Genomic DNA, 14,872 nt, shown 5'->3' with positions numbered 1-14,872 from the left:
TTTATTAAAGATATAAGGGAAGCTTTCTGAGCAGTCTAACATCAAAACTGTTCATCCCTTCCTGTATGGAACTTAGCATTTCTAGTCATTTCCATATGTCAGAGTTGATGTGTTTCTTTTCTATTTCAAAGTCAACAACTCTTCTTTTCTAAGCACACATTTTCACTTTCTATTTTCTGTACAGTAATAACATGCAATAAATTAATATATTAAATATCGACTTGTGTGACACTTATTTAACTAAATGACTACTTCCAAAGTTGATATTTGTTTAAATCAAAATGGAAACATTTTTAATCTTCACTTTTAAGCTCTGGGAATGAGTCATTTTGATTGCAGTCAAATCTACCGGTTGTTTTGGGACTTTTTATTAACTTTTAAAGTTTAAAAAAAAAACTCACAGTTGGATCTCTACCCCAAGATGAGATGTTTGTCTGGGCAGGTCAAGCAGGAAGCAGATTGGTTAGCTGAGCGGAAGATGGGAGGGGGAAGCACTGCCTTGATAAGCACTGTATCCATATTGCGCAGTCACAAAACTCTAGAGCAGGACACTGGCACACAGGCAAAGTCGAAAGTTAAGGAAGTGAGTGAATGTGAAAGAAAGATATATTAGGGTCAAAATGGAGGATTTACTCAACTGATCGACACAGAGAAGCAAACCTCTGACCAAAGGCTGAGGCTGTGGAATGTGGATTGTCATGCTGCCAGCGTGAGTTCTCAGGAGATTCAGGCCTGGGCTCTGCCATGGCAGTGTCTGCAGGTTTGGAGACTGCGACCGGCTCGAGATCTGGCGGTCTGTCCTGGCCGGTGCTGCTGCTGACCCTTGCTGCTGTCACCTCCTCTTCCCTTTCAGCCTTGTGTCTCTACCAGTTGCTGGCCCTCAGGGCTGAGGTGGAAGGGCTCAGAACAGACATCTGCCGCAGGAAAGAGGAGCAACAACAGGGGAGCAGTCAACAATGCCAGGTGAGCTACAATGGAAATGGAAACCATTAGCCACAAACTGTATTTTGTGTGTTTATCTATTTTGACAATGAAGTACCTGAAAGTGTGTTTCTGAGAACTGATCTTTGTCTAGCCCTTGGAACAGATAAGTAGGACTGGCAACCCAGAGCACCCAGGCCAGCCTGAATCGCCAGACCTTCCCTTGAGGAGGAGGATCAGAGTTGCTTCTGGAACAGAGAGACCAGGCAAGAGACAATCCAACTATGAACAATTTACAATTCACAATTCAAATGCATAGAAAGAAAAGACGTGGGTAGGCCAAGCACCTATTCAGTAAATATATACATACATTACATACACATAAAAATGCAATCTAAATTACATGTATGGTCATTATGTGCAGTAAAAGTTTGAGTTTTGAGTGTAGTCAGTCATAAACCTTATTGGATGTAGTTTATTTATCGGTTTTTGTTTTTAATCAAAGGCTATCTGAATAGCTACGTCAAGATGATGTGATGTGATAGCTGCTCTGCTACTGTGATTGGTGCCAACTGCCTATCATTTGTACATGAAACCGATGAACAGAGAGAGATGTTTAATGATTCCTGGCGATAAGGGAACTACATTGACTGGGGGTATTCTCAGGGAAAATGGAATCTCCACAGAGGAACTTGGCAAACATGTGAACTTCTCTCTCCTGTTTTCTCCTAGTGATTCAGCCATGCCTACAGATGTTGGCAAACAAAATGAGACAAACCTTCCAGAAAGGTGAAGTGCCCTCTGCTCAAATTAAACTAGCAATTTAGTTATTTAACTAGTTATTTATTAGGGAATTTATTATAATTGTGTATCAATAGTGATTTACATTGATTAGTTTTAGTTAATAGTTAGTTTAACTTCTTTGAGTTAATTAACATACATTTCCACCCATTATAAATCCCATCCTTCCCATCCTTATGTAGCTTTGGAAACTGAAAACATTGCAACCCCATGTGTGTGTGCAACTTTCTGCAAAAATACCATGCTACAAGTCAATGGTTTGTTTTCTGTTTTGATTTTTAACACAATGTAATATCTTTAATAAGAGTTTGCCCTGGAGACACACACAGGTATCCCTTGGCAGGTGGGGCTAAAGAGAGGCTCTGCCCTCGAGGCAGAAAGTGACAGCATGCTGGTCAGAGAAGAGGGGTTCTACTTTGTCTACAGCCAGGTGGGCTTACTTTGCTCTGTTGTATCAAGGTCTTTACACAGGGGGGCGCTGTTGGCTTGCATGCCAATGGCTGATTTCTTTTCCAGAGGATAGTTGCTTAGTGCAAAAAATAAATAAATAAGGGAGTGTTCTATTCAGTGCTGGAACATACCTTCAGCTAATGTCATATAGGTGAAATAAATTCAATTTAAGCATATTTTACATTCTCAATACACAGACATTGTGGTGTTAATGTTCATAATATAATATAGGCTAACACTTGACTACATAATTCTCTACTAAACATTAATTTCATGGTTTGGGCTTTACCTGGCAAAGTACTCAAAAGCTAATTATAGGATCTGGCTTGGAAAACAGATTTAACCCTGGGGCTTTTTTTCTTGGCTGTGTCCTGTGCCTGTCCAGGTGTACTACAAGGACAGCACCTTTGCAATGGGCCATGTGGTTATCCGGAGGAAAAGGAACGTGGTGGGCGATGAGGCTCAGTATGTTATCCTGTTCCGCTGCATTCAGAACATGAACCCTGTCTACCCTTACAACACCTGCTACACAGGGGGTGAGTCGTTTTTGTCCTCACTCTGTACAGTGTGTGGGTGTATAAATATACGCACGGATGTGTGTGTGTGTGGTCTTGAATACCTTTGTGTCACAGAGGAAAGCATCCATCCAAGCCAATAGCCGTCTCTTTTGCGCCCTTCTCAAAGGCATTGTGAAGCTGGAGGCGGGAGACCAGGTAGAACTGCTGATACCTCGTCCCACAGCCAATGTGTCCCTGGATGGAGATTCCACCTTCATAGGAGCTGTCAGACTGGCCTGAGCTGAAAAGGTCACCTGGGAACAAGGACGACAAGGGGACACAACAAGCTGCCACAGTTTGGAGCCTGTGAGAGAAAGCATGCAATGCTGCTTGATTCCACCTGAAATCGGGTGCCATTACAAGACGAATAACTGACATCTTGGTCATGGCTGCACTGTAGATTCAGTGACTAATTATGTTGGGAAGGGCATGTTATATCTGTGGCAAAGCCTGTGGTATGTATAGTTTTAGGGGGAAATGGCAGTAAAGGCACAAATACGTCACTTGTCTTTAATGTTTTAGAATGTTGTGTTGTATCTTCTCTGCTGTGAAATCAGTCATCTTATAGAACATAGAGCAGGGGAAGGCAACCTTAGGCATGCGTGCCGTACCACCATTGGCACAGGGTGGATAACATTGGTACAGTGGCATACGATTGAGAGAGCCCTTATGAACGGACAATTATGTTTTTGTTTATTCTCAAGTTTACACATATCCAGTATTAAGTACCACTTGAAGACTTAACCCAAGGGTTCTTTGTCTTTGATCAAACAGTTGAGGCAGAGTCAATAACATGTGGTGTGTCCAGGTATGCAAACTCTGAACTCTGGCTGATGAATAAGATGGGGTCTGGGAAAGATAGGTGTGGTTATTGTCGAATGATCATCACAATTATCTGATGTGAAATGATTGGCATTGTAGTGTATAATCAAACAAAATCTGTTATTTTCATGTGGTGTCATAATTATATACTTTACAGTTTTTCATGATTGTTAACACACAAAAATTTAAAATTTGGCACAATTTTCACAACCTTCACTTCATGTACCTATAGCTTGACCTGATTTGGCACTACTTCACACTCGCTTTTCATGCATTAGACTCGGATTCTCCTTCTTTACACTCTGATGTCATGTTGTTGCACACACTTCTCATGTAAAATCTCAAAGCATCAACCTAAAAAACACGGATGTCAATTACACATCACCTTGTTGTCGAAACACTATACACAATGTTCAGTTGTTGCACACACTTCTCACATAAAATCTCAAAGTATCAACACACAACACACAACTATTCAAAACGCTACACATTCAAGTATGATGTCAATTACACAAGCACCTTGTTGTCTAAACACTACACACAATGTTCAGTTGTTGCACAACTGAACATTGAGACAGGAACCAGAGGCAGATATGGGCACACAATACAAAAAATGATTTGAAATACAAAGATACAAATACCAGGATAGTGTCACCAGGATAGTATCTTGGTGACACTATCCTGGTCAATATTAGACCAAGTACTAACCAAGTATTTAGATTTTTTTCAAAATACTTTTTTGTATTTTGTGCCCATCTCTGACCGGAGGCATGGTGCCTAAATCTACTGTAAATCATGTACCCAAATAAAACTTTTTGGTTGCATATTTGTGTGCTGTTTTATGTTTGACTATATAAAAAAGTAGGCCAACACTGAGTAATTTTACAAAAGGATAAATAGCTCATTCTCCGGAGTCAATGTCATTCATATGGTGTGTTCCAATTCAATGATTGTGTTTTCAATTTTGCACTTCATTGTGCTGTAGATGCTTGGTAGTGTGCAGCAAATGCTTAGTTGTGTGTACTGAATGAAAGGTAGACCTATGTGTCATTTGAAAATATGGCAGTGTGTACCAAATAAAACATGAGTTCCAATTTGTGAACACAGTTAAGTGATTTTATGGCAAAGAGTCTTCTTGGGAAGGGAGTGTCAGGTGAAATGAAAACACAAGTTCCATTTTGTCAACACAGTTAAGTGATTTGATGGCAAAGTGATCATCTTGGGAAGGGAGTGTGAGGTTTAGCATTTTGTGTGTGAGGTTTTCAGTTTTGTGTGTGCAGTTTTGAAAAAGCTGTTAGTGTAGTGAAAAACGTGTTAACAATCATGAAAAACTGTAATGTTTATATGGCACAGCAGTGACTGTCTTCTAGAAAATACAAAGAAAATGGCGACGAAATCAGTCAATCATTGTTATCTCCCTCTCAAATAAAAAAGAATTGTCAATGAATAATTAGGACATAAGAGTTGGGCAACATAATTGAATCCTTATGATTTTTAGGCTCATGTACTGTATATTTCTCTGCAACAAACCCTGTGTTAAAGATGACGTCATCTAAAAACAAGGGTGGAGACTGTTGTTCCATTTCCAGTCACTAGAGGACGAGAGGTGGCAGGCCCAGAGAGAGGACTGCAGCAACAGGTAAACCATAAACGCAAACGTAGCAGTCCAGTGGTGGAAAAACAATGCAAGTACTCACATTCCTTACTTAAAAGTAGCCTACCTAGTAACTAAAGTTGTCAATTAAATGTCTGCAGTCTGCAGTGGAGTAAAAGTACAACTTAACTTTTGAGTAAATAGCCTACTCAAGCAAAGTAGGCCTACAACGATGGGGGGGGGGGGGACACGAAACGTAAGTAAATGTATAGTTAGTTACTTAATTTCCATCACGCATTGCTGACAACCCTTTAATTAACCACACCTGGGGCAGGCTATGCCTAAACAAAACCAATGGATTAACATGATAGCAGTAGGCCTATGTGTAACCAAAACTAGTGCAAAACGCGAAGGTCCGATGGCTTAACGACCACTTTATTTCATATTTAGGCTATGAGTCCTTTCCAGTAGGCTACAGGTTTATTTCAGAGATTATTATGACAGGCATATAATTACATAATTCGATTTAGGCCTGTGTGATTTGCATTGGTCATTTTCTGACAGCACTTGGCGGGAAGGAAGCAAGGAAGGAAGGAAGGACACTGAATGCGTCATCTCATCTTGGATTGTATGCCAAGTCGTTGATGGATTTCACTGGTAGGTGCTATAGCCTACCATTGTATTTTGGGGTCCCATCCCATCCCGGTACATTTCATCTCTCTCTTAGCTAATAAGGGGCCCAAGTTGGCCTGAAAGAGAATGTTATTATGCAATGCAAAACGTGTGTTAGGCCTATATATAGGCCGAAAATGGCACAAATACACACAGAAATTGCAATGTGTGTTGCATTGCATGTTCTCATGCTGTGCAATAAGTCATCCTCAGGTTGAATATGAAAAACGTTCCCCTGTTCTAAGACCTTTTATCGTTAGCTAACTAGGCCAATAGTGACTTTAATTTTCATGTATCTGAAATCGCATCACCATTAGCATATGAACACACCTGACATAACTGTGAAGCCCGTTTGTCACTTTCACAAATCATATGCTGTATATTAGCATTTTTATGGTGTATCTATATCTATTCTGCATCTAGCATGAGGCATATCTATTCTGCATCTAGCATGAGGCAACATGTTTAACCAGCTGTGTGTGTGTGTGTGTGTGTGTGTGTGTGTGTGTGTGTGTGTGTGTGTGTGTGTGTGTGTGTGCGTGCGTGCGTGCGCAGGTGGGTGGGCGGGCGGGGGGGGGGGGGGGGGGGGGGGGTTGTCTGGCCCTGTTACAGATGTTGTCCAAAAATCATGCAGATTGGTACACAGTATCTCTATAGCCATTAAACAAAACGGGTATTTCTTACATTGATGCTCCTACATATTATCATGCAAGCACCAGTTAAAGTTACTTTCCATCCCTCATATACTGTGTGCACAGTGCACATCCCATAACCCACACACTGCACATCATTTAGGAGCTCATATCTTTGAACGGGTAAGGGCTAGTTATTATAATTGTACAGGGCCTTAAGGTGAATACTTCACTCCTGTTGGCAGTAGGGGGGAGGGGGGGTTATCTGCTGTTGTTTGAACATTCACAGATGACAAGATGAGCATTTACTGACCTATTTTGGCCAAACATCAGAGTGGATCAGGAATAATGAATACAAATTGAACGTATTCCTTCATCCACTGCAGAAGTTGGGGTGAAAGCGATAGCAGGTCAAAGCATTAGTTAAATCTTAACCATTGTTTTGAGGACTGAGACATGGTTCATATTTCCTGAGGTTGTTGAGGTCTCTGTGGAAAAGGTTCTGAGGCATGCTTGACAAGCGCCTGTTGGGCCTATTCAATTCAGATGAGTAGCAGTTTGTGTCTTTGGGTCTTGTTCAGCTGCTGGGTGTTAAGATAAATGTTTGTTTGCCCCTATACATCATGCTCTAAAACGCTTCTCTCTCTCTCACACACACACACACACACACACACACACACACACACACACACACACACACACACACACACACACACAGGCATTCTGTCCATTAGGGCAAGGAGTTAGACAAAGCACAGTGGGTGGTCATTTCTTTACTGGGCATTTTGCCCTCAGAGTCATGGCTCCATTTGTCAAGGAGGGGGAGAGAGAGAGAGTCTAATATATATATGAGACCCTTTGTCAGAAGGGACTGCAACACTTCAAATGAACTGCGATGGACCACTGCTTACTGCATCAATTCTTTATTAGCATGACACGTTTCGCCGTAGTTTCATCTGGTGCTATACACGTGTGTGTTTGTGTGTATGTGTATATATAATATCAGTAAGACGCCTAAGGGCGACAAGTGACCTCGCCCATGTCTTGGCCATCTGGCCAATGATGTACAGTATATCGGACCAGTTATCCATATGTTACAGGATGTTTGGGTAACCCAGGACGTTCATTGTAAGAGCGCTCGTTTTGTAGTTCACCACACACTAATCACCACCAGGTGGCGTACGACAGCCATTCACTCATACTCTATGCATTTACTAGTGAAGGCGCTGACGTCACTCGTTTGCGACTATATTTGCGACGTTGTTTACGTAGCCTAGCCTAGCCTAGCCTAGCCTAGCCTAGCCTAGCCTAGCCTAGCTTAGCCATTATCGTGCGCTTGCCCAGGCCTTACGGCCTGGGCAAATATTAATATAACGATTGCGTCCACCACGGCTTCGTAACTCGCGCGGCGCTCCGCCGGCCGCGCGGCCCTGGCCCGCTCTTCGCGGCCACTCGCGCCTACGGCGCTCGGGGGCGAAGAGCAGGACCAAGGACCGCTGGCCTTCGCGCCGCTTGGGGCTTCGTGGATACAGGGGGGCTTCGTAACTCGGTTGGGCTTCGTGTCTGGGGCTCCGCCAGGCTCCGCCTGGAACACGTTGCTGTGGGTGCCCCGGCGCCGCCCCGGCGCCGCCCCGGCACCGCACGGCGAACGCTCCGCGTCTTGAACGTGCTGGTTCTCTATTAGACTATGACACATATATGGAGACCCCTTGTACCCATATATGGAGATCCATGTACTATATCCTCTTAAGCCCCAGGGGGGTCCAGGGGGAAAATCCGCCTAAAATCTATGCCCAAATTGGAACAGTTGTGGACACAAAACTACCATGATTGTGGCTACTCTTGACCCCCCTGAAAATTCACAAATGCAGTGTAAAACATCACATTTCTCTGACCAAATTGTCCTGCTGTGATCATTTACCAAGGAAAAGATGATTGAAAAAGACCTCCGCCTATGGAAATTTTGCCTTCTGAATAGTGAATGAGCCTCAAGACCTCATTTAAAACATAAATATTGAATAGAAAAATTGTTCACCAAGCACCAATTGATAGGCAAAATTGTATGAATATATTGCAAACTATGTAAACTCTACAGATGTTTTTGTGAGAGTAGTGCTGTAATATTAGTAATGTTAAAGTATAGGGTGAAAAATGATAAAAACGAGTAACAATAAGTAGTAATAATACTGTAATAGGAGTAATGTATGGATGAAAAGTACAATGGCAGCTGATTACTATGCTGTAGGTGCACTGTAACAATAATCAACAAAGAAATTGTAGTTTGATTTGGTCTCTATTGATTTATTGACATTTATTGACAGCTGTTCAGAGGTCAACACCTTTTGCCCCCGCCGGCGGGGGCAATGGGGCTCAAGAGGATATGGAGATATGCTGTGAGACCCCAAACATGCTTACTCAGTTATTCATTATGTGAAAGTCCTATAGCGTCTATGTCATCTGATCTGACATCATACATACCATCCCTTTTATGCCCGTATATGGAGATCCCTGTCTGTAGAACCAGCTACACAGATATGGGCTGTCTTGGCCATATATGGATTCTGTTTAGAGATGTGCCGATTGATCGGCGAGTGATTGTGATTGGCCGATAATGCCTCTATCGGCTTTGATCAGTATCGGTTTTGCCGATCTACAAGCTAGGTTTTCACAATATTTATCTGTGGGACTGAATGCAACCTCAGCTTCAAGTTGAATTGGATACTAAAGGACCCCTGCCTACAATATATAATGTCAATGTTTTGTAAGAAGAATCATTAAATATATAACTGTTCCCACAGTAACACAATAAATAGAAGAATTTATGGATTTAACACTGTGATCTGGATTATCGGTATCGGCAAATACTGATTCCAGGTGATCGGTATCGGCCCCAAAAATCGCAATCGGAGCATCTCTAATGCTGTGTGGTGTGGTATGTGGCCGATGTGGCCTCCATATATGGGCATTTCCATATAAAAGTCCTGTTAAAAAATAATCGACGATACGAGCACAAAAGAGGAAGAAGCCTTGCCGACATGTTTCAAAACATGTAATCCTCTTTTTACTATAGTAACCTTTTTTACCTCCTGCGAGCACCTGTTTGTTCTTGTTTTTTCTGTAGTCTAATTTATGTTCTATTAGCTAAGGACATCCGATAATATCTGTGATAGGCCATTATCAGCCGATAAGATCGGCTGACCGATAAATCTTGCCAAGTTCAGAGAGACAGAGAGAGAGAGAGAGAGAGAGAGAGAGAGAGAGAGAGAGGGAGGGAGAGAGAGAGAGAGAAACAACTTTGAAGCCAAACTTAGGGTACCACAACCATGGGAGTCACTAACCCTTTGATGGGCTTCCAAACAGAGGACACGGCTGTACAAACACCAATCGGGAGGGAGGTGGGAGGGGGTGGGTGTAGTGGAGCCATCCCATCTATAATGGGTGTATGTGTCAAGCAAGATGCCGACCACCCGCCCCCCTCTCGATCCAGAAATGTCTTTGTGTGGTACCATGGTAACCGCTGGTGTGTTGGCGGAAGCTGATGTCATTGTGGGCTCCCCGCTCATAGAAAAACCAGCATCAGGCTCGAGAATCAGGAAATGATTCCTGCTGTGCACACATGCTGGCACTGGTTTTCGAGATTAGCTCCGGAACGGACTCTCTCTCTCTCTCTCTCTCATGCACACAGTGCATAAAAACATGGCAAAACAAACTGTATACATAGTATAAGCATACCATACATTATGACAGATCCAATCACTTTGAATTTCAGTTTGTTCTCTTTGTTTTCAGTTCTCTTCTGCCCCCGGTTTCTGACTGATGCCAGGGGGCAAAGGTGATCTCTGAATCCTGATTGTAAAATCAAGATCTGCCTATAGGCTCTGCAACATGTAACTCGTGTGTACATGTGTGTGTATACACACACACACACACACACACACACACGCGCACACACATCCCAGCCCTCTCCTTATCACAAAATGCACACAGGTAACAACTTCTCATTGCATTCACAATACACACACACACACACACACACACACAAACACACACACACACACACACACCATTGTCTAGCCGCTGCCGTGTAGCACTCCAGCACGTTAGGGGAGTTAGTTTGATCATCTGCAGACTGTAGTCAGCCCAAATTAATGAGGCTGATCCAGATCCCTGCAGTTAAACTGGCAGATGCACCGAATGGATCTCTCAACTAAGCGGGCAATTTGATGGGCTCAGCCCTGGCTTTTGATGTGTGTTTTCGGTTCACCATATGGTATAGTTTTGTATCGATTTATCCCAGTTCTAATTGCGATGGTCAAAATGTGATTGATATGCTAGCGTTGCCATTTTCACAGTGTTAATGCGTGTCTCAATAGACTACGCGGGATCTTCTTTGAACACGAGTTGATCTATAATTCATACAGCTCTGCCTGTGCTTGGAATGCAGCCATGTTGAAACGGTAGGCAAGCTGGGCGCATCAGTTTGTTGGCCCACGTTTGTGTAATGATGTACTGTAGCTGTGTGCGTACGTCTGTGCATGTTTTACCCTGCACACTCGCCGTTCCTGTTCATTTTGATGAATACTATAGGCTAATATTGTGGCCTCCCTCACACACACACACGTACGCGCATGCGTATAAAGTACGTCAGCAGTACGTACGCAGCCACGGATTATTACTTTAGCTTTTTTCACATTCATAATGGATCCCTACTCTCAAGGTGCATTTGCAATAGGGTAGAGTGTACAGTATATGAATATGAACTGCTTGCGTAATTTTCTTTGATATTTATGATACTTTTTTGTACCTTAATGTCCTTTTTCCCCCTCCCCTTGCCCCCTTCCTCTCTCTTATCCCCCCCCCCCCCCCCCCTTATCTTACCTGTAAACCTCTGATGTGACAATAAAGCTGATTCAGGTTCTGATTCTGATTCACTTGTTTGACTGCAGTTTATGCTTGTCTAACTTTCTCTCATTCTCTCATGTCACCATGGTCTAGCCAGCCATCTTTGTCATGCTGATGAGGACCAGCTAGGAGGGAGTTGCGCAGACAGAGAGGAGGAACGAGACCCCCCAGATGGAAGAGGATGAAAGGACAAGTGGAGGAGGACAGCAGGAAGGAAGAGAGCAGTCTGCAGTAAGTTTCCCCTTTGGCTCTGAGCCTCTGCTCAAAGGCACACGGGTTTAGTGCCTTTCTTCGCTTTTAGCTTTTGTCTTTTATGCACTGCTCCTTCTCTGTGTAAAATAAGCAGATCAGAGACACAATATTAACGAGTCCAAGCTTACCGAAAGTTTGGACTCGCTAGTGTCCACGCACCAACGCACGCACGGACACACACCCACACACACACACACACACACACACACACACACACACACACACACACACACACACACACACACACACATACAACAAAAGCACATTCCTGTGTCAATCATTCGTCCGAGCTGCTTATGGGATGTTGTGTTAAAACAATATGTGCCCAATGTTGAATGTAATTCAAGCTTTAGAATCAGCAAATGATTCCTGCTGTAAGGGGCTAGTCCCAGTTGTCCTACGCCCAGTTGTCCTACGTCCCAGTTGTCCTACTGTGTCCCAGTTGTCCTACTGTAGCCTGGCTGTATGGGCTAGTCCGCGAACAGACTGTAAAGCAAGCGATCTTCATCCCATTCATGCGTTTATCGTGCGCTTGCCCAGGCCGTAAAATATAACGATTGCATTCACCACGGCTTCGTAACTCGCGCGGCGCTCCGCCGGCCGCGCGGCCCAGGCCCGCTCTTCGCGGGCACTCGCGCCTGCGACGCTCGGGCGCGAAGAGCAGGACCAAGGTCCGCTGGCCTTCGTGCCGCTTGCAATGTCGTGGACAATAATTACAGCAGTAGGAGCCCTACCGCCGAAAATTCGCCGTCCTACTGTAGGACGGCGAATTTTCGGTGAGAGCTGTACACCAGGGTTTCCGCTAGGCATTTTTGGGGCCGGCCACCTTGGCCGGCAGGATTATATTTTACCGGCCAATCAATTAATTTATCGGCCATATTATATTGAACGTCACGTACGTGTTTGCAGATGAGATATGTGCGTGCACCGTGCACCCAACTGATAATTACGCCATTTTATGTTTGCGCTGGGCTTCCTTCCTCTTTATCACAGATGCAATTGCAATATGTTCCAACAAAATAATATCCTAACTATCTACTTATGTAGAGGTATCGCTTGCCAAAAAAAAGAAGTGAATAGGTTAAAGGAGCTATAGTCAACTTTTCTTGAAAAACGGATGCTAAAATAAAAATAATGTTTCGAAAATATTTTATAAAAAAATAAGCTTCATATATGTGTTTCAATTAAAAAATGACCACAAAAAATGATAAAATAATCATTTTGGCCCTTTGTTTACATTTACAGGGCCCGTACTTTGTTTACATCCTAGTCTGTAGACTAGGATGTACACCTACAATGAAAAAGTTGACTATAGCTCCTTTAAAGTGGGCGCGCAACTCAAGCGAACCGTTTGCGCGCCCTGCCAAACAGTGGCCTACAAATTAATAAGTTAATAGCTTAGTATATGATTTTGGCTTCACGTCTCATTAAACCTTTAACACACAACATTTGTTTTATTTTGTTAATGTTATGTTATGATGACGCAAGGAAGGTTGACTTGCCTCTGTTGCTTTGACCACGATGGCATCACATCCATGCGATCAGAAAGTCATGTGCGTGCTTGTATAATATCCATGTGATTTCACAGAGTTCGGGTCCCTTTTTTATTATCGTCTACTGGGTCCAGCTTGGTATAGATTACCTCGGAAGAACCCCAGTTCTGTTCTGATTATAACACTAAACCCACGCTGATTGTTACAAGGTGCTGGAACTGTCAGCTGTGAAACGTGATGTGTGCTTCTCCGTGAGGCCGTGTGCGTGTCTAGCAGACGTACAAGCTCACAGCGTGGCGCGTTTCGCCTTGTTGTGAGCTTGAAGCTCTGATATTTCCAATGCGCGTAACCATCGTACGACGAATATAGACTGATCTAATGCGCACAGCACAGTAGAGATGGGATTTATGGCTCTTTGAAGTGAGACAGATCTCTGGGATCCGTTCCTTTCAAAGAGCCGTTCAAAAGACTGGCTCATTCTAATAGTTACTTTGTAGATTTTGATTATAATTACAAATAACTTCAACCCTATATACATTTATTTCGGACATATATAGGTAAATATCTGCCATTTGAAAATAGCTGATCTACAAGCTCACAATGCTATCGTTCATTTCAAAGAGCCGTTCAAAAGACTCGATTCGTTCGCGAACGTCCCACCTCTACAGCGCAGCATGAAGCAGCAGCAGTGGCGGTGAGCTCCGCTGTCGTCAGACAGACTCACAGAACATGATATAAATTTAAAATTATGATAGGTTTTAATGGTTGTAGCTTTACTACTTTAGACAAATAATTATGTGTATAATAAGATTAAATGACAGTAGGACAACTGGGACGTAGGACAACTGGGATTTTCCCGCTGTAAGAGGAAATTGATTTCCAGTTACAGATGTATCCAATACATATAGAAATTGTCTTGCATGAGCAAGAGGTCTTCGCATTTTATCCCCCAATTCATGTCACTAGCACTGAACAATTACAAATTTAGAATATTGACGCGGGCATTTCAAAACTGAAGTTTCAAACCCTGAGGAAGACTGCTACAGTCGAAACGTTGGTTGTCTAAATAAATTATTTGCATCATGGCTGAAGAGCTGTGCGGCCTCTTTCTTTTCAATCATTATTATCTGCGTGGTCAGCACATCACCAACGTAGGTGTGCGCTCCTCCTTTGGTGCTTACTTAAGATTTACGTTTTCAACATATTCTGATAGTTATACGTTCAATAATTAAGGGGTCGGTTAAGGTTTCCTTGCTTGTTTTTTGTGTACATCTTTTAAAATCAAGTATCAGTCTGTCTGACAGGAAGTATTTTGACCTCAGTTAAGTAAATGCACCACTAAGTTATATTATCTATTTGCCAACTCCATTTCATGTAATGCTTGCGTGAAAGAAAAAAAGAACAAACCGGTGAAAAAAAGAACAACTATTACAGTAGGTGAAAATTTGCCTAGTCTGTTTTGGATGGGCGTGTGGGGCTATTCCGATGGCCTTAAGAGAGTCAGAGAGAGAGAGAGAGAGAGAGAGACATCCGAGCTATGATGAGCTTGTACTGTGTATCAGCTGTTATCGTGCGCACTGCTGTTGCGGGGTTGAAGTAGCTACAGTATGTGGAGTGGATTCGTCTTCTCTTCTCTCTCTCTCTTATCTTGTAGGCCTATATGAATATGAAATCTACAGGCTGAAGAGCCCTAGGTTAGAGTGCATGTTCAATAATGTGTCTCAAATCTCTCAATTGACTGGAAAAATAGTGAATTCTAATTTTTTTAAGACGCAA

The 14,872-nt window shown here is 42.9% G+C and overlaps 1 protein-coding gene across 2 annotated transcripts; it reads left to right on the top strand.

The window, feature by feature from the left end:
* Positions 1-601: 601 nt before the first annotated feature.
* tnfsf13b (TNF superfamily member 13b) lies at positions 602-4,143 on the top strand. Of its 2 annotated transcripts, none has more exons than XM_080753089.1 (6): positions 602-963; positions 1,076-1,187; positions 1,654-1,710; positions 2,052-2,152; positions 2,558-2,708; positions 2,857-4,143. In XM_080753089.1, the coding sequence occupies exons 1-6, from the start codon at positions 745-747 to the stop codon at positions 2,967-2,969; spliced, it is 753 nt and encodes a 250-aa protein (XP_080609215.1). In that variant the 5' UTR covers positions 602-744; the 3' UTR covers positions 2,970-4,143. The 2 variants fall into 2 exon arrangements, with proteins under 2 accessions (XP_080609215.1, XP_080609214.1); XM_080753088.1 differs by having other exon boundaries at positions 2,028-2,152.
* The last annotated feature ends 10,729 nt before the right edge of the window (positions 4,144-14,872 follow it).

The sequence above is a fragment of the Nannobrachium achirus genome (genome assembly GCF_963921795.1).
Source record: "Nannobrachium achirus genome assembly, chromosome: 22".
Taxonomy (NCBI): Eukaryota; Metazoa; Chordata; class Actinopteri; order Myctophiformes; family Myctophidae; genus Nannobrachium; species Nannobrachium achirus.
This window is presented reverse-complemented; position numbering and strand designations above follow the sequence as displayed.